At 42.8% G+C, this 20,252-nt stretch overlaps 1 protein-coding gene and 1 pseudogene across 2 annotated transcripts in view; both read right to left on the bottom strand.

Annotated features, from left to right (window-relative positions):
• Positions 1–5,050, bottom strand: part of LOC309705621 — an 11,364-nt pseudogene extending 6,314 nt beyond the window's left edge. Inside the window, exon 1 of the transcript in view lies at positions 5,012–5,050. The product of the transcript in view is annotated as an uncharacterized misc_RNA (transcript). The remainder of the gene's footprint in view (positions 1–5,011) is intronic.
• LOC309704923 (uncharacterized protein) overlaps positions 1–20,252 on the bottom strand; it is a 535,689-nt gene that overhangs the window by 158,369 nt on the left and 357,068 nt on the right. The window contains exon 7 of the mRNA XM_082530433.1: positions 10,806–10,907. Within this exon, the coding sequence (XP_082386559.1) occupies positions 10,806–10,907 (102 nt within the window). The remainder of the gene's footprint in view (positions 1–10,805; positions 10,908–20,252) is intronic.

The following is a 20,252-nucleotide window of genomic DNA, read 5'->3' as shown; positions in this document are numbered from 1 at the left end:
ACTGAGGTACGTTGGCTCAGCAGGGGAAATGTATTAAAGAGACTTTTTGAGTTGAGAGCAGAAGTGAAGCCTTCATGGAGAAGGATGGAGTTAGTGTTCCTGTGCTAACTGATCCCAAATGGCTCATGGACTCAGCTTTTCTTGTTGATATGACACATGAGCTTAATGTACTGAACAAGACGTTACAAGGCCAGGGGCAACTTGTCAGTGCTGCCTATGACAACGTGAGAGCATTCTCCACAAAACTGGCGCTCTGGAAAGCTCAGCTCTCTCAGACAAACCTTTGCCATTTCCCAGCATGCAAGGCACTCGTGGATGCAGGCACACCATTCAGTGCTGACGAGTATGTTGATGTCATTTTGATGCTACAGGAGGAATTTGATCACAGATTTGCTGACTTCAAGACACACAGAGCCACCTTTCACATTTTTGCAGACCCCTTCTCCTTTGATGTGCAAGATGCCCCTTCTGTGCTTCAAATGGAGCTCATTGAGCTGCAGTGCAACTCTGAACTCAAAGCAAAGTTCAGGGAGGTGAGTGGAAAAGCAGACAAGCTTGGACAATTTTTGAGAGACTTGAGCCCTAGTTTCCCTCGGCTTTCCCGAATGTTCAAGCGGACCATGTGCCTTTTTGGTAGCACATACTTGTGCCAAAAGCTCTTCTCCACTTTGAACTTCAATAAGTCCAAGTACAGGTCCAGACTTACGGATGATCATCTTCAAGACGTACTGAGGGCCGCAACTGCTTCCTCCCTCAGGCCAAATCTGGCTCGGCTATGCGAGAGGAAACGCTGCCAGGTCTCTAGCAGCAAGGAGTAGGCAAGAGAAGCCATGTTCAGAAGAACAGTTCATTTTCTACAGTGTTCCATTCATGTTCAGAAGAAGGTTATAGAACTGTTAATACAGACATTTCAATCTAAACACAGCAGATATAGAAGACTGAAAGAAACACAAGTTCACTGACTAAAAATATCTTATTATTGTTTTATTTATGTATTACAGATTGATTGATTTTCTTATTAATTCTTAATTTGTTTATTTATTTTTAATATTTTGTGTTAAAAAATAGAAAAAGAGATTTGAGAAGATTGGAATTTTTTAACCATGCCTTTCCTGTGGAAAACCTAATGCGGCCCAGCCTCACCCAGACTCTGCCTGCAGCGGCCCCCAGCTAAATTGAGTTTGAGACCCCTGTCCTACACCATAAATCAGTAAGAGAGGGTACGACCTCTCTCATGGCCCCAAGTGGTGTGTGCATGCCAGAGCACTCTGGAAGGCACACAGAGTCTTTACAGGCTACTAAGGATCAAACCTCTATCATCATGCAATCGATTATACAACTCTAAGCATATATGAGTAAATATTTCTAAGCATAAATGACAATCAACAATATAAACCTTACAGCTGGTTTTAATAACAGAATTCATTTGTTTCTCAAATGAGAAAGAGCTATCGAGAAACACTCCTAAATCTTTAGTTCTGAACTTTTCCAGTGGGCCAAGGTCAACATTATCTGCTAATGCTAAATAGGCTGCCGTTATTAACTAATGCTAATTTGATGTGAATTAGCATTATGCACTAATGCTAACACTTTTTAACAATGTGAGTAGCTAATGCTAACACTATTTCCCTTAACTTTATAACATTGTGAACGGCTAATGCTAACACTCTTTTCCCTAGCATTACAACATCTGAGCTGCTAATGCTAAGTAGGCCGCCATTAGCACCTACGTCTATCCATCCATCCATTCGCTTCCGCTTATCCTTTTCAGGGTCGCGGGGGGCGCTGGAGCCTATCCCAGCTGTCATAGGGCGAAAGGCGGGGTACACCCTGGACAGGTCGCCAGTCTGTCGCAGGGCTAACACACAGGGACAGACAACCATTCACACTCACATTCACTCGCACATTCACACCTAGTGGCAATTTGGATTATCCAATTAACCTATCCCCACAAGCTGCATGTCTTTGGACGGTGGGAGGAAGCCGGAGTACCCGGAGGGAACCCACGCAAACACGGGGAGAACATGCAAACTCCACACAGAAAGACCCCGGCCTGATGGTGGAATTGAACTCGGGACCTTCTTGCTGTGCGGCAACAGTGCTAACCATCGTGCCACCGTGCTGCCCACCTACGTCTAATTTAAGGCAAATACGCATTAGAACCTAATGCTCATATCGTTTTCCTTTGCTTTATAGCAATGTGAGCAGCTACTGCTAAATAGCATTAGCTAATAACAGCAGTCTAATTTAATGCAAGTTAGCATCATTTGCATTATAACGATGTGAGGAGTTAATGCTAAGTATGCTGCCATTAGTGGCTAATTCTAATTAGGGGTGAATAATTATTACAAGCTAATGCTAATATCGTTTTCTCTTCCCTTTTAACAATGTGAGCAGCTAGTGCTAGGTAGGCTGAAGCTAGCAGCTAATGCTAAAGCTAAAGATAATTTGATGTGAATTAGCATTACATTAGTGAGGAGTTAATGCTAAGTAGACTGCCATTAGCAGGTAATGCTAATTTAAGGTTAATAGGAATTGGCATCTAATGCTAATACCATATTTTCTTGCTTTAACCCTTTAAAACTGGTCAGAGTGGGCACACTCCGTTTTGCGCAACTATTTTTAAATCCCGGTAGCACTGTAATCACGTGAGCTAGCGCAATAATTTTTTTTGCATATGAAACCTGAGGAGTTGTATTTACATCTTATGCCATCAGCTTGTCCTAGGTTACAGTTTCCTTCCACATATGCTTAGGACTCATATTGCTCTGCTGGAAATAGTTTATTTTGATGCATATGCTGTTATTTTGCAAATTTGCAGTATAATATTTATTTTCGTTTTTCCTGCAGTGTATAAAAATTGGTGTATTTCAAAAATAAAACTATGAAGGCACTCAAAATAAATTTCCTGAGGTGGGAAACTATTTTGTGCAACTTTTTTGTATTTACAGTTTTGAGGGATAAGCCTCTTAAATTTAGACTAGAAATATATGTTAAAAAAACAAAAACGATTTTCAATTTTTTTGTAGTTTATTGCACTTTTTTGCAATTTATGTAATTACTATGCACTTAATACATACATATTATTAAAATTTAGGCTGTAATGGTTGTATTGATGTATAGCAACTTGAAATGCTCCCAAAAATGGCTCTACAGCATGTAAAAATATAATATAAGCTCTGGCGGACTTGGTTCTATGGTAGGTCTAAACGGGTTAAATCAATATCAGTAGCTAATCCGATTGTTCAGTCTGACGTCAGGTGAAGTCATTTTTATGCATTTAAGAGCTGTGTTGAATTCAACATTACAAACTGAACATTAGAACTATCCTCTTCTCCAGGATTTTCCTGATTTAACATTTCAATATGACATTTCCAGCGCTTTGTTTTCTCTGCTCACAGACAAAACAGATACACGCATGTATATACAGCCCACGTCCAGCTCTGCATGCACTCCTGCTCCATTTCTATAGAGAATAAACAACGTAACACAATCATTCTCCATTGTTTTCAACTCAACCAGCTGCATTTAATGAAGGAGTTTGAATTTACTTTACAACAGCTGCTGTTGTTTCCTGTCTGCATTCATGTTCTTAACTGTACTCCACACATTCTGAACTGGTGTACCGTAATTGTCGGGCTATAAGCCGCTACTTTTTGCACAAGCTTTGAGCCCTGCGGCTTTTAGTCAGGTGCGGCTTTTCTATGGATTGTCCATGAGCGGATTTGTTTCGTTTGTTCCGCTGTTGTACGGCACTACGTTGCCTGGCGGAAGGATCGGGGTTCAAGAGTGGTATGTTGGTCACATGTCCATCCGTCAGGCAACGTAGTGCCATACAAGTAGCGCGAAAAACAAACTTCAAAGTAGCGCTACCCGTTCAGCTGGAGGCCTGGATGATGAGCGGCGATAAACTTGCAAAAAGCAAGTTATGCCCAACTCCACCATTGGATTCTGACAGCGTGGAAAAGTGTGAAAACATCCACGATCACCAACAGATTTCGAAGGGCTGAATGCTGCATGATGGAGAGGAGGACACCGCCACGGCCCTTCTGAGGGTGTTCGACTCTGACACTGACAACGAGGATTTCTTTGGTTTTGAAAGTGACAACGAAAGAAAGAAGCTGAGAGTGGATGACGAAGCCACCCTGAGCCTGTTTGTTTCCGACACTGGAGGAGAGGACTTTGGTGGTTTTAGTGCGCAGGAAGATGGTGAATGACTGACTTTTCTTCTTGTTAAAGCCGTGTCACTGCACCTGAGCCTAAAAGGTAGGCCGAATCAATTGTTCTGGTGTGCTGTAGGTTATTGTTATGTACTACATTTGTTACTCATTTATGAAGCACAGTACATGTTTCGTACTTGTAATTACCGCTACTTGTACATATACCTAAAAAGTTATGCAAATATGTACCCATAACTTGTTTTTCAAAATATTAATAAAAGGGGTGTGTCTCCAAACAGCCATCTCTTTCCTGACAATTCGCTTTGTGCATATTCTCTTACATATGATAAGTCAACATTGAAACACCTGCGGCTTTTAGTCAGGTGCGGCTAATGTATGTACAAAACAGGATTTTCCCCTGATTTTAGCTTGTGCGGCTAATATTCAGGTGCGCTCTGTAGTCTGGGAAATACGGTAGTTCTTCCTAAAGTACTGCAGTATTCCTGCCAGTACATCCTTTTAGTTTTCCTAACTGTTTCCTCTGATGCTCGTTGCTATTCTTTCCTCAATGCAAATTCATGCTAAGCTCCTTCATATCCATCCCTGTTTCTAAACCTGTAATAATTGCTTTAATGTGTCTTTGGCCTAATTATGAGTCTGTCCATATGTTTGTAGTTCCCCACTTGCTTTGGTTTCTTAGCTCTGATTCTCTGAAATTTATCCTTGAAATCATTTACTGGCATCTCTCCCTCTCACTCCCACTATCCCCAGAACACCAGAGTATTCATCTCCTGGTTTATCCTATGGCCTCTTTGCATTTTCTCCAATCATCCCTGTTTCTAGAGTCTCACCCCATCTGCAGGCAGTCCAAGAGAAACTGCCTCTGCCATTTTCTTCTTCTTAATCTTTGATTTTTCTCTTCACTTTCTCCATTGGGTCTTAGACGCACTTTCCAGAAAGCAGCAACATTTTTTGTGCCCCATTTTTCAAATTGTGCATCTTACTTCAGCTTAATGTGTTTCCTGTTTTGTTTTTACACAGGTCATGTAAAAGAAATCCTACCAGAGACTCGACAAAGCTGAACTGAAAGACAGCACAGGCAATAAATCAGAGCAGCACAGAACTTAAGCTCATGGTCCATAGAAGCTGGGCTCTACAGGTGTACCAGGACAAGCTTAGTGTAAGTCCCTCGAAAAAGTTTCACTTGTGCTGTTTCGGTGTAAATTACTGGTTTGTTTGAACAATTTCATCAGCTGAACCATAAATACTCCAAAACAATTTCTTTGTGACTCAGTGTGATTTTTCATTTTGTAATATTAGCATGTCAAACTCTACATTCTCTACACAGATGAGAAATGAAGTGTATTTAATAATAAAAGTTATCTCTCAGAGACAAAGTTAGTGTCTCATTCAGGTCTGTATCTGAGTAGCCTCAGACACATGCAGTGCTCATATTTTCTGTTTTGTGTGTCACTCAGACCTCTTCCTGACAGGGGCAGCAATTTCATTTAAAGTCCCATTCACTGATACAGGCTGCTGGAGCTCCAACCAGGAGGGTACACACATGATCCAGGGAAAAAAATTATATATGGTCTCTTAGATAAATATTAAGAGGTCCTGTGTTTTACTAAAAAATCAAAGTAGTAAAACACAGGACCTTTGGGTTAGATATAAGGTGATTTGACAAATCATGTCTGTTGTAAATGAGTAAGCCATTTATCGACCTGACTCAGGTTTTAAATCATCATCAGAAAAGACTGAATCCTGACCTGAGAATTGTACACTTTGGACTCTCCACTGCAGAAAATAGAAGCTTCAGTCCTGAATCCTGCAGGTTGTTGTTACCCAGGTCCAGCTCTGTCAGACGGGAGGACTGGGAGCTCAGGACTGAGGACAGAGCTTCACAGCTTCTGTCTGACAGGTTACAGCCACTCAGTCTGAAGAAAGGATGACAAGAAGACATGAAACACTTGTGTTAAAGTATATTCATGGTGCCATGAGGAGCTACTACATTTACAATATTTCAACACTGTTTCAGGACATGCTGGAATCCTTATTGCCTCATGTTACAAAAGACAAATGTGGCAGTTTAGTGTGATTTGGATGGATTCATTAAAAAAACAAAACATAAACACTGTTAATTTTTTCTAAATGAAATTGATTAAATGATGTTAATTGATGAAAAAAAAATCGATATTGCTTGATCTGACCTCAGCGTTTCCAGTTTGCAGTATTGACTCTTCATCCCAGCAGACAGAAGCTTCACTCCTGAATCCTGCAGGTTGTTGTTACCCAGGTCCAGCTCTGTCAGACGGGAGGACTGGGAGCTCAGGACTGAGGACAGAGCTTCACAGCTTCTGTCTGACAGGTTACAGCCACTCAGTCTGAAATCAAGGTGGAAGGGAGACAAGATCAACCAAACAAATCAGAGCTTTATTGCTTTTTTATTGTTTTTAAGCAGAAATCAGTGAGGTGCTGGTAGATTCTGTTCTTTTGGTTTATTACCCAACAACACACACATACACTAATATTTGTGACTTTTGTAATAGTAGCATTTACAATGCAAAGCAACAGCGATCACAGATTGAAGGGGCCTGAATAAAACTACAATGCAGTGATTTTTAAGATGACCTGTTCTTCCAATTTCCAACAACAGATTTCTCCAACCTTACAGTTAAAAATAATTCTTTATCTCATACTGAATCTTGGTGCACCTCCCCCCAGTTTATTAAAATGGAGTGGTACTGAAGTTGCTGTAAGTGATGTGTGATGCCACTGATTTCCTTTCTGATCCAATACAAAGTAAAATTCAGGCTGGTATCTGCGATACTGATGAAAACTATTCCTTCAGAATCAATACAAGACATCATAAGAAAATATGATGTTTTGTATAACATAAAAAGCCTGAATTTTAAAATATTCAGTTAATAATCAAAAACAGATGTGACTGAAAATAATAAAACTGAGAAACATTTTATGGCCATTCGATCCTTTTACAACCATTGCAAGAGCTTGGTTGGCATAGCCGGCAATACGTTGGATAGTAATAAGTCCGGTGGGTGATGGGCTCCACCAGGGCTGCCCTTTGTCACCGATTCTGTTCATAAATTTTATGTTTAAAGGCTGTATCAAAAGTTCATTCAAGTTACAATATTGTGGTCAAAAGTTCTCCTTTTTTCTTTTATACTATACAACTACGCTGTCTCATGGTTTTAGGACATGGATCTGTCATGGAAGAAATCTATGACCACTTTTAATCAACATTTTAAAAATAAACATGATCACATGTTTACTCACAGAGCCTTGTTGGAGGCTTTGACCACTGGCAGCAGCCTCAGAAGAGCCTCCTCTGAAGCAGAGTATTTCTTCAGGTCAAACACATCCAGATCTTCTTCTGATGACAGTAAGATGAAGACCAGAGCTGACCACTGAGCAGGAGACAGTTTACCTGTGGAGAGACTTCCTGATCTCAGGGACTGTTGGATCTCCTCCACTAGAGAACGATCATTCAGTTCATTCAGACAGTGGATCAGATTGATGCTTTTCTCTGCAGACAGATTCTCACTGAGCTTCTCCTTGATGTACTGGACTGTTTCCTGATTGGTCTGTGAGCTACTTCCTGTCTGTGTCAGCAGACCTCGTAGGAGAGTCTGATTGGTCTGCAGTGAAAGACCCAGGAGGAAGCGGAGGAACAAGTCCAGGTGTCCATTTGGACTCTGTAAGGCCTTGTTCACAGCACTCTGGTGGAGAGATTGAAGTTTTAGTTTGTTAAATAGTTTAGACCATGTAGAGGTTGTTTGTTGTTGTTCCAGCAGATTGAGTCGAGAGTTGATGAAGGTCAGATGGACATGAAGAGCAGCCAGAAACTCCTGAACACTCAGATGGATGAAGCAGAACACCTTGTCCTGGTACAGTCCGCTCTCCTCTTTAAAGATCTGTGTGAACACTCCTGAGTACACTGAGGCTGCTCTGATATCGATGCCACACTCTGTCAGGTCTGATTCATAGAAGATCAGGTTTCCTTTCTGCAGCTGATCAAAAGCCAGTTTTCCCAGAGACTCAATCATCTTCCTGCTCTCTGGACTCCAGTGTGGATCTGTCTCAGCTCCTCCATCATACTTGACCTTCTTCACTTTGGCCTGAACCACCAGGAAGTGGATGTACATCTCAGTCAGGGTCTTGGGCAGCTGTCCTCCCTCTCTGGTTTCCAGCACATCCTCCAGAACTGTAGCAGTGATCCAGCAGAAGACTGGGATGTGGCACATGATGTGGAGGCTTCGTGAAGTCTTGATGTGGGAGATGATCCTGCTGGCCTGCTCCTCATCTCTGAATCTCTTCCTGAAGTACTCCTCCTTCTGTGGGTCAGTGAACCCTCTGACCTCTGTCACCATGCCAACACAGTCAGGAGGGATCTGATTGGCTGCTGCAGGTCGTGTGGTTATCCAGAGGCGAGCAGAGGGAAGCAGTTTCCCCCTGATGAGGTTTATCAGCAGCACATCCAATGAGGTGGACTTTCTAGGGTCAGTTAGGATTGTAGTTTTGTGGAAGTCCAGAGGAAGTCGACACTCATCCAGACCATCAAAGATGAACACAACCTGGAAGTCTTCAAAGCTGCAGATTCCTGCTTCTTTGGTTTCAGTAAAGAAGTGATGAACAAGTCCCACCAAGCTGAACTTTTCCTCTTTCAGCACATTCAGCTCTCTGAAAGTGAATGGAAATATGAACTGGATGTGCTGGTTGGCTTTGTCTTCAGCCCAGTCCAGGCTGTATTTCTGTGTTAAGACTGTTTTCCCAATGCCAGCCACTCCCTTTGTCAGCACTGTTCTGATTGGTTCATCTCTTCCAGGTGAGGCTTTAAAGATGTCTTCTTGTCTGATGGTTGTTTCTGGTCTTTCTGGTTTCCTGGATGCTGTTTCAATCTGTCTGACCTCATGTTCATCATTGACCTCTGCAGTCCCTCCCTCTGTGATGTAGAGCTCTGTGTAGATCTGATTCAGGAGGGTTGGGTTTCCTGCTTTAGCGATGCCCTCAAACACACACTGGAACTTCTTCTTCAGGGTGGATTTAAGGTTACGATGACAAACTGCAGCTTGAAGTTCTGAATGAGAAGAAAAATAAACACTCAATTCCAAAAAGAACTAATCTTTAAAACATGTTGCTCCATCTTCCATCTCTGGAAAATGTTCATTTATCCAGCAGCTTAAATCTTTAGATAAATCCTCTTACTGCTCTGCAGACGGTCAGCCAGCTCCTCCTGCTTCATTCTCCTCAGGAAGTCCACTGTGATCTTCACAAACGCCTCTCTGCTGCTGCTCCTCTGACTCTCTAAGCATTCTGGGTAATCTGGACTCAGAACCTTCTGGATCTTCTTCAGCTCGTTCTTCACAAAAGTGATGATGTTGTCCTCCAGCAGCTGGAACAGAATATTTATGAATGAGCCAATCAGACTGAAATCATGGAGCCAAACATCAGATCCATGTTGGACACACTGACGATCCACTGGTCTACAAAGAGCAGCATGGAGATGACTGTGAACAGAACAGATGTAACAGTAGTTGTTGTACATGTACAGACCATAAATATGGAGTCCAGCTGTGTTTGATGCTGCTGGGCAGACTGACCACTGGGAACCTCTGAGCTCTGCTGGTCCACTCTGTGGAGGAACCATGAAGGATTAGATCAACACAGGATAAAGATCCAGGAGTTTCTGCTCAAATAACTTCATCTGAATCAAGTCTGTCAAGTTTTAAACTCTCAGATTGTGAACATATCAGTAATTTTCAGTCTGTTTTCATGGACGTCCTTTCAGTGGTGATGTCAGGGATGATTTTGAAGAAGCTCATCAAACTGAACCATCAGCAGATCACTGCTCCAAAACCAGAACATGATCCGAGTCTCCCTCCACCACCAGAACACCAGCTTTACTAACGTGGTAGATCAGTGTAGTACAGATCAATAACTGATGAGTCATTTGATCAAAATCACTGAGTGCTTCACGTCTGACCCTCTGATGCTTCTGTAGACATTTTGCATATTTAATGAATGTCTGACAGTTTTACATTCATTCTATGAACACAGTGGAAATGTTGTGTTATAGTCTCCATGTTGTTTCCAGCATCATAAATTCTTAAGTTCAGAAAATTAGATTCTTTCTTCACAGCTGAAAAACAACAACATTTATTCTCTATTGAAATCTGCATCGTCCACTCCAAAGGTCACAATCTGAAGGTAACATCTGGTTTTGTTCCCTGTGGTTAACTCTGAGCATCAGTATGGTGGGATTTATCCACTACATCCACACCACTGTGGTTCAGTGTTGTCCTGATGGAGTAACAGCAGCCAGTATGATCCAGGCTTTAGCTGCTGGGTCTCTGTGTGACCTCTCAGACTGTTTAACAGATCAGACACAAAGAGAATCAGAGCAGCTCTGTTCTTTAAAGACAAACATGAACCCACTCAGGTCACACTTTCCCCACAGATATGAGCATCACTGTCCTCAAACAGCAAATGACCAAGTCGAACATTTGGATCTTTTCTCTTTCATTGTTTTCTTTTTAATGAATCTTTGTAACAATCTGAGGATGTTTCAGGTCATATTTATCCAGGAAACACAAACATGTAAAGGAGTCATCACAGCTCTCTGACCTCGTTGCTCCAGGTTCACCACTGAAGGCTGGATTGCTACCTTTGGACCGGTCACTCCTCACAGACGGACAGCTGGACCCTGCAGACTGTGACCTCTGACCTCTGCAGACACAAACATGATTGAAGCAGCTGTGATCACACAGACTGCAGATAATGCAGCTGTTTCCTGTCAGTAACATCCTCTTAGATTAGAGTTCAGCTTTTTACAGGAAAACTGGACAAAACTGATTTTTGTTACAAACTCATTTTCATTTCCTCTCAGCTCACAAACACAGTCAGACAATCAACCAGAGTCAACACTGATTATAATGTCAGTGCAGAATTATTTCTGTTACTCAGTGAGTTCAGCTCTCTGACCTCGTTGCTCCAGGTTCACCACTGAAGTTTGGATTTTGACCTTTGGACCAGTCACTCCTCACAGACGGACAGCTGGACCCTGCAGACTCTGCTCTGTCCTCCTCTTCCTCCATCATCGTCTTCAGTCAGTCTGAGAGGTAAACCACAAACACTCAGTGAGTTCACATTAACAGGAGGAACTGAGTTACAGTCGCTGACCTCTGACCCGTCATGTGACCATGAAACCAGGTCAATATGTCTGTAGGTTCAGTCATCCAGGTCATGTGATCTAAGGAGCTTGGAGAGAAAAGAGACGTCTTTAAGTTTCTGGAAGACGTTTCATCCGAGAAGCTTCTTCAGCTCTAAAACCAGACGGTGGAGAGTCCCAGATATTTAAACCTGAGAGGGAAAGAAAGCATGTCGCTGACCCACCACTGATGTTATTTCAAGGAGGAAACTGAGAGCCTTTGCACCAGGAGCACAAACATCAGCTCCAGCAATGATCCACTGATGTGTTTTTATTCCATGTATGAATGTTGTTATTGACAGAGATGACGTTTGTGTGTCAGTGATGCAGTGACTGTTGTTGTTACCTGTACAGGCTGGTTAGACTCTATGAAACAGATCATACAGATCTCTGCATGTTAGAAGAGACTATTAAAGGTCATGAATGAGACAAAGGCAGGGAGGCGTCCTTTACAGCTAAACAGCAGAGTGAGAGAACAGCCAGCACCTCTACATTTATCACATTATACAGCACATGTATGATACTGACAGGGATGAGAAGAATTTAGTGATTCTGATCCCATCATTGATATTACTTATTGATTCTCAGTAGCTCTGCTCTGACAGTCACCACCATCACTGAGCAGCATATCAAAGACATTTGTGCACATTAACTGCATGTTGTGGCTCAAATGTTTGTGCATGTTGGAGGCATTTCCTCTTTGTTGTGATCAGTGTTGGTCATTACTCAAAACAGTCATTATTACACATATTACACAGAACACTTTGATTAAAAGTAATGGAGTACGTTACTTCATTACTCCTCATAACATTACTTTGATGTTACTGTGTGAAATGAACAAATGAGCATGTAACAACATAAAGCTGAGGTACAGCCCCACACACCAACACAGATCCTGATGAGGTCACGTGATGTTTCTCTGAGTGTTTATGAACACAAATCAAAGATGAAACAGCACAAAGACACTTCAAAGTGATTCTACTGTAGAAACATGAACAGGTAGAAACCTGCAGCCTGACTGCTCATCACTTTGTTACCTGTTCAAGTTCAGCAGCAGCAGCTCACTTTATCACGGTGCTGGTCTGGGGTCAGTGTTTACTCAGCTTTAACTCACTCTGGGTTCTTGGCTAGCCTAGCTTTAGCTTAGCGTTAGCATGCTGTGTGCTAGCTTAGCGTCAGAGCTCTGCAGGTGTCTCGTGTGTAAATATTAATCACAGTGACAGTAAAGGAGGTAAAGGGCTGTGACGTCATCACGTACGCTGCGTCCTCTGTGGGCTCTGAGTGAACTCAAAGTACAAACTACAAGTACACAAACACGAACGTAGCTCAGAGTGGCGGACACACTCGGCCTCGTTGGTCCAGCTGTGAGTCTGTTACCGTGAACTATGGAGCGGCAGATTTGTGCTGAACTAAGCTGCACACAGCTGATGTTAGCCAGGAAACATTACACACTGACTTTAATGGAGAGACCGGAAATACAAACACACACAGTTTGTTGTGTGAAGAAATCAAACACGAGCTGAACAAACAGTAAAGTTCCTAAAGACAAACTGTTAAAGGAGGAAACAAAGCAAACTCACAGTTTCTTCACACACCAACAACAAGCTCCACTCCACACCTGGACACTAAACACGGACACACAGGTGAGCTGCTTCCTGGAAGGAGGCGGGGCTCCACCTGAAACTCAGCACAGGTGGGAGGGGCTCAGCTCTGTGTGTGCTGATGTGTTAACTTTAAAAATATGCCGTCTGACTGCTCAGACTGAGTCAGAGTAAAGTTCACATGCTGACGTGTGGAGACATTTAGTATTTAGTATTTAGTATTTATTTATTTATTGTCATTGTCAAGAACAATGAAATTGCGTTTGGGGCTTCCATACAACCCAAAAAAAGAAGAAAATAATAAATACCCCTTAAAACCCAAGTGTACATATTTAACCCAGTGTGACTCCAATGCAATAAGACAATCCTTAGCAATAATGTTCGTAGAAATTCAGACAAAGACCTGAGAAACATGACAAAATACAACAATGCACCCCATTCAATATTATTGTACTGTGAGATATGATATCAGATATGATAGTTATCTATTTAAGAAAGGGGGGGGGGGGGGGGGCAGGAGGGGGAAGAGAATAAAGATATGATGCACCAATGCAGACCAGTTCATTGCTATTAAGAAGTTGGATATGGTTATTGTCCGTGAGAGGGGGGCAGAGAGTTCAGGAGCCTCACAGCCTGTGGATACAGGCTGTTGGCCAGTCTGGATGTTCTGGCCTGTATAGACCTGTACCTTCTCCCTGAGGGCAGCAGATGGAAAAGGTGGCGCGCAGGGTGATGTTGGTCCCGCAGGATACTGTGCACCCTCCTCAGACAGCGAGTGGGGAAGATATTACTGATCTCTGGCAGACTTGTTCCAATAATTCTGCCAGCTTCTTTCACCACCCGCTGGAGTGCTTGCTGATCGGCCTTGGTGCAGCTGGGGAACCACACTAGAAATCCATACGTCAGAACGCTGCTGATGGCACAGTTGTAGAAGTTCAACATCAGAGATCTGGGAATGTGTGCGCTCCGCAGTCTCCTCAGGTAGTAGAGGCGCTGTTGGGCCTTCCGTACAACTGAGGTGATATGGTTGCCCCAGGACAGGTCCTCGGTCACAGTTACCCCCAAGAATTTAAAACTGCTCACCCTCTCCACCGCCTCACTGCCAATGAAGAGAGGCAGATGGTTGTTATGACCCCTCTTCCGGAAATCTACAATGATCTCCTTGGTCTTTTTGGTGTTTAAGACCAAGTTATTGTCGTGGCACCATGACTCTAGTTGTTGCACCTCTGTCCTATAGTTTGTCTCATCATTGTTGGATATAAGTCCGAGCACTGTGGTGTCATCTGCAAACTTAACAATGAGATTGGACGCGCAGGAGGAAATACAGTCATGGGTGAAGAGAGTGTATAGCAGAGGGCTCAGAACACACCCCTGAGGGGCACCGGTGTTGACCACAAGGGTGGAAGAGGTGTTCTTACCCACTCTGACACTCTGTCTACGGTTAGTGAGGAAGTCCACAATCCAGTTGCACAGAGAGGAGTTAAGTCCCAGTTGGTGGAGTTTGGGACGTAGTTTGTATGGCCGGATGGTATTAAAAGCCGAGCTGTAGTCTACAAAGAGGAGCCGTGCATAGGTGTTCCTGTGTTCCAAGTGCTTCAGTAATGTGTGCAGCACTGTGGCGATCGCATCCTCGGTTGACCGGTGCGAGTCCAGGGATGGTGGAAAAGCAGCTCTGATGAAACCTTGTTGTAGCTGCAGGTGTGAACACACTGATCCCAGATCAGCTCTGCTGTATTTGTAACATGAACATTTCTGCTGCAAAGCTTCAAATGTTCAGCATGTTTCTCTGTTTCCAGTCTATAGATCCAGTCACATTTTCTACCTTCACCTGTGCAGTAAAGACTGAGAGCAGAGCTGAAAGCAAGCGTCCAATCAGTGAGCAGCATCAACACCTGAGCTTCATTCAGACTCTGTTATTGAAGATGTTGTTGGTACAAAGTTCATCTGCTGCTCACATGAATCCATGAAAGATTTATTTCACTGATGTTTCTTCAAAGCTCATTTCAACCTGTTGAAGTCATGAATGAAAGTGCAGACTGAGAGTGGATCACATGATGTTTGAGGTGTGTCATGTGACATGTTCAGTATTGTCACACATGTCTAGATTGTCCCTGATATCATAACTGCTCAAACACTGATGATTATATTTGAAGAATTATTCCTGATGGCAGCAAAGTTTGAATGGAGCTCTCTGTCTGTGCTGATTTGTCGCCCTCTGGAGGTCAAAGCACAAACTGCATGATGTCACTGTAACCACCACAGAGACAGGAAGTGTTTTTATGACTGAAACACTGAAATGATGCTAACGGCTGTCGTTAGGCTCACTGACAGCAGTGCTGATGTGTTCATGTCAAACACTGGCTCAGGTCAGACTCCTTCATCCTTCTCCAGCGTGAGGCCGCCCTCAGACCCACAGGAGCTCTGACCTTTGACCTCCTGACCCTAACCATTTTAGTCTTGTTGCATCTGCAAATCCATCCAAACTGTAGCCGAGCAAAAGAAGCTGGAAGTTGTTCTATGAATGATGTTGTTGAAGGAGCTTGGAAAGAAAAGCGTCTGGACTTCTTTAAGTTGCTTGAAGAGGGACATGGACGTCTTAACGCCCACTTACATCCTGGGACATTTGATCACAGGAAATCACATGATGGGGTGGGGCTAGATCTCACAATGGGTTCACCCAAAACCTTGGCTGATTGAGACCCACACCCGTTCTCACACCGTGGCTCGTGTGATTAGGTAGAGGATCAACAGGGGCTCCGTGTCCCTGAATTTAAACTGAATCTAAACACACCGTGCACAATGCCAAGTTAGATAATGGTTAAAAGAACAAGATAAGAATAAATAAAAAGATAAAATAAGGATAAGAAATAACTTAAAAAAATAAAATAAAAAGATAAATAACTGCAAATAAGTACAAATAAGTAACTGAAGACACGTGTGGTCTGCAGATGTCGATGTACATGGATGTACATGGAGTTTAATGTGCAAAATGAACTTAGTGTGCAAAGTGACCTGATGTGCAAACTGCAGTTTGAGGTCGGTCAGCTGTTCAGGAGTCTGATAGCAGTGGGGAAGATGGAGTTGTTGAGTCTGGATGTTCTACATTTCACACTTCTGAACCTTCGTCTCGAGGGCAGAGGTGTGTCTCTGCTCTGGACTCTGTGATGGTAGCTGCTCTGCAGAGAGGGCAGCGGGGTCCTGATGATCTTCTCCACAGTTGTTATCACTCTCTGCAGGCGTTTGCGGTTTGCAGTAGTGCTGCCGTACCATGCAGTGATGCAGCTGTCAGGCTGCTCTCCACAGTGCAGCTGTAGAACCTGCTGAGGATCTTGGCCAACATACCAAATTTCCTCAGCCTCCTCAGGAAATACAGCAGCTGCTGAGCCTTCTTGACCAGCTGTGTGAGTTTGAGTCCCTCACTGACTCAAACTCCTTCAGTGACACTTGCAGCCTTGCAGATTAGTTTGCTGATCCTGATGCATCTCTGGAGCTGATGCTGTCCCCCAGCAGACAACAACAACATAGATGCTCTCACTAGTCCACTTTACCCTCTAATCACATCTCTGACATCTGCAGGTTGCTCCATAGAGACTCTTGTGCAATGCCAGGTGTTTGTGTTTGTCTGTAGGTACACATTAGATATGACCATAGACGCACACACACAAGTGAACACAGCAGCACAGATGGTTTCCACCTGCTTCCCTCTTTCTTCACACAACTGTGAGGATGATGAAGAGGTTTCAGGACGAGGTGGTCAGCAAGCACAGGATAAAGCAGGGCCATGAAACTCTCTGGTGCAGCAGATGTTTAATCAGACTCAGCTTTAGGCTTCTTTTCCCACCTGGCAGCAAAGTAACAGCTTCACTAATGTGAACAGTCACAATGTTAAACGTTTCTATATCTTCATATATTTTTATCTGTTGATGCTGCAGAATAAAGTCTGTTAACAGAGTGCAGGATGTGTAGAGCAGGTCCAGCTCTCCCTTTACTGTGTCCACTTTCATCAGCCCCTGTGAAGTGACACAGAGTGCATGTGTGTCTGTCAGCTGTTGTTTGTTGTGAAGGATGGAACAAATGAACACACACTTTTAGAGAAATCTGAAAAAGCAACACGTGCTTGGGCTCCTTCTGTGCTCGTCTTCATTAATGCTGATCTTTCTTTCCTGTTTGTTCTTTGGCACAAGCTTCAGTCTTTTCTCCCAGGGCTCCTTCACACTTAGAAACACACCTACATTCATTTATACACAAACATCATGAAACAAAGGCTTTGTAAAAGAGGACACGAGATCCTCTCTGAACAGCACATTCATATCAAACACAGGACTGAACAGGATATACTGAGTCTGTGCTGTTTTCATTGTTACTTGCTGAGTATTTTTCCAGTGTTTGAAATGTGACTCAAGTCTGATTCTTCTACTGTGTGTGAACTCTAAGCAGCTGCATTAAACAGCTGCTTTTCAAACCAGGCTCAATCCTATGACTCTGTGAATGTAAACTTTTGTCACCTGCATGAATAACAATCCTTGATCTAGTCAGGACTGCAGTGCTCCTGTGATCCCAGCTTATAGATGGAGGCTAGCATGAGAGGCTCAGCAGCTAAAGCAGCACACCTGGGTCTCCCAGCCTATTAAAAGCAGCCCTTTGCTTCACCTGCTTCACTAAACATTATTATTATTATTTAAGCAGAGTGGTGTGATTCATGTAGGCATTGCTGTGTGACAGGAGGACTTTTCTTGAAACAGCTCGTGTGACGTGAGCTGACGTAAAAACAGTGATGTTAGCTTGATTCTCTTGGCTAAAACTATTTTAAAAAGAGGGTCAATCATGCAAATCTGCCAATAGAAGCCAAAGTTACAGCCCCTCAGAGTTTAAAGAGAAAAGGCCCGTTTCCAACACTCGGTTGTGCAAAGGGAAACAGGCCCACAGTGCCTGAGTGTGTGGGTAATTCTTCAAATAATATTCAAAAGCAAACATTTTTAAGCATGTAAATAAAATTCAATCATTTCTGCTCTTCAATACCTAAGAAATGAAAACTGGCAGATGGTCCCAAAATGTGAAACGCCTGGCTATCTGTGCATTTAGTGCTGCAAGTTTTCACTGTTTACCTTCAGAAGCATAAATCTCTGCACAGATAATGTTCATATGTGGATTCCTGGTTTTCTGCAGTTAATTGTGACCCAAAGCGTATTTTTAAAGTGGTTCCAGGCAATAAAGTCTAAAAATAAATACATCTACTTCCTTTTTCTGTGTTCCAGCCTCAGTGACTCTGACACAGTGCTGTAATATTTACACCTCTGATGAAAACAGAGTTTGTAGTTGCAGAGAAATACTCGACTCATTTTGGGCATTTACGAGCAGGAACCTCAGAAAGCCCCTCGCTGCTTCACTGGTTAAGAAGCAAAGCAAACATTAGTTCACAGTGATGTTAATTAAGGCCCAAAGTTTAGGAACGAACGTCAGCACTTCACTAATGAATGTAATGCTGATTCATGTGCTTGTTTTGTAATGTGCATGTTGTGCGTTGCTATTTCCCATATTCTTTGGCACTGATAGATGAAGAGTCTCAGGCAGGACCGAGGCTGCCAGCTGCTGACAGTGAGCAGGGAGAGAGCAGCAGAAGCTGGGCAAGAGCAGGGCACCTTCAGCCCCCTTCATCAGTCAGAAATCATTTGGGTGTCTGTGTGAAATGTCTGATTTTTAAAATCTTTTTGTAGACATATTTATTAAATGTTTAACAATTATATAGAAGAAAGACAATGTAAAGAACAAAACATGACAAAACAAAAATGAGTTGAAGTTATGAACTGTTTCTGAGAGACAAATAACACCAGGATCCTTTTTGTGTAGCTGACAGCTGGTAACTGTGCAGGGGCGGGTCTAGCAAAGTGTTGCCAGGGGGGCAGGTAGGGCATTAACAGGGAGAGGGGGGCACAAAGAAATACTTTTCTTTCTTATTCTCATTTAAAATGCTTTTAATAAATAATTATCTGAATCTTACAACAAACGTTTTCATCTGATGTAAAATGTATAGAAATCCATTATTGTACATAGTCATTTTTTAGGGTCCCATCATAATTTCTTCAGAAGTAAGTACTGCATATGATGCCAGTGTTTCCCACATTTTCTAGATTCTGCACCAGTACTGTGTGTAAAATGCATCAAAAAGTCAGTTTGATTCTTTCTCACCTGTCTTTCTGTCTCCTTTCACTTTTTAAAGGTTGCCATGTTAGAAAACATATTTTGCCCTGCCGTGCTGTTTATTGATGTGGCAAATGAAAGGTTTATGAAAACATATCTAAATCTGTCATCAGTAATCAGCAATGATCATGTCTCACCTCTAGTCTCTGTCTTAATGTCAGGTTTCCACCGTGTGTTGTAGATGTTCAGGAGGTTAACTCGACCAACAGTCTACTTCCTGTTTAGAATACCAGGACAGGGAGGATGGTGCAGGTTTAAGTTTATTAGACTGATGCATGTATACCAACAAGACAGCGTCCATCACTGTGACAACAGCGTTTGTTTTCATTCAAAGGCTTCATGGTTTTTCCTTTAATACCTGGGGGGCCGGTCTCCAGTCAAAATGCCCGGGACCATTTTTTGTCCCAGTCCAGCCCTGGTGTCAGATCTGCATGCAGTGTCAATGAGACGATCAACAACAGATCAGACAAAACACTCAGGCGGACACTCCTCTGTAGAAGGAAACATGGGAAGTGTGAGGTAATCAGTGCACAACATCACTTTGTATTTCAGGCTGTTTTTATATAGAACTTCAGCACCAATGTAAAAGTTCTGGTTTGAGGAAGATGAAGAACATTTTCAGGAAGGATGCCGTCTGCAAGCAGAGCTGCTTGAACCTCAGCGCTGAGGTCCAGACTACTTCCTGTGAAGCCACGTGATGTAAATCTGCTGCTGTAACTTCACAGTTTACTGAAGCTAAATGCAACTGAAGGAAACGGTTTCCAGGGCCTAATCCGTGGATCGACTTCCTTCGAGGCGTGGACGTCTATCAGCAGAGAATGTCCCTTAGTCTGTAACACAGTCAAATATATTCTCAAGTAATATTCAAGCATGCCATTCAACGTGTTAGTACGAGCTCGGGAGCAGCTTGGGAGAACAAGAAAACAGAGACTGCTTTAGATTGTCTTCCCAAATTGACTCAACTTTATTCTCAAGTACAACAGTTTATATAGAGGGTAAAATTCATGAGACAGCAGATTATCAGTTTAAACCAGTACAGACCAAGATAAGGGAGCGTCTTCCTGC

The sequence above is a fragment of the Aulonocara stuartgranti genome (genome assembly GCF_965226115.1).
Source record: "Aulonocara stuartgranti genome assembly, chromosome: 4".
Taxonomy (NCBI): domain Eukaryota; kingdom Metazoa; phylum Chordata; class Actinopteri; order Cichliformes; family Cichlidae; genus Aulonocara; species Aulonocara stuartgranti.
Note: the sequence above shows the minus strand (reverse complement) of the source record. Positions and strands in the feature narration are given on the sequence as shown.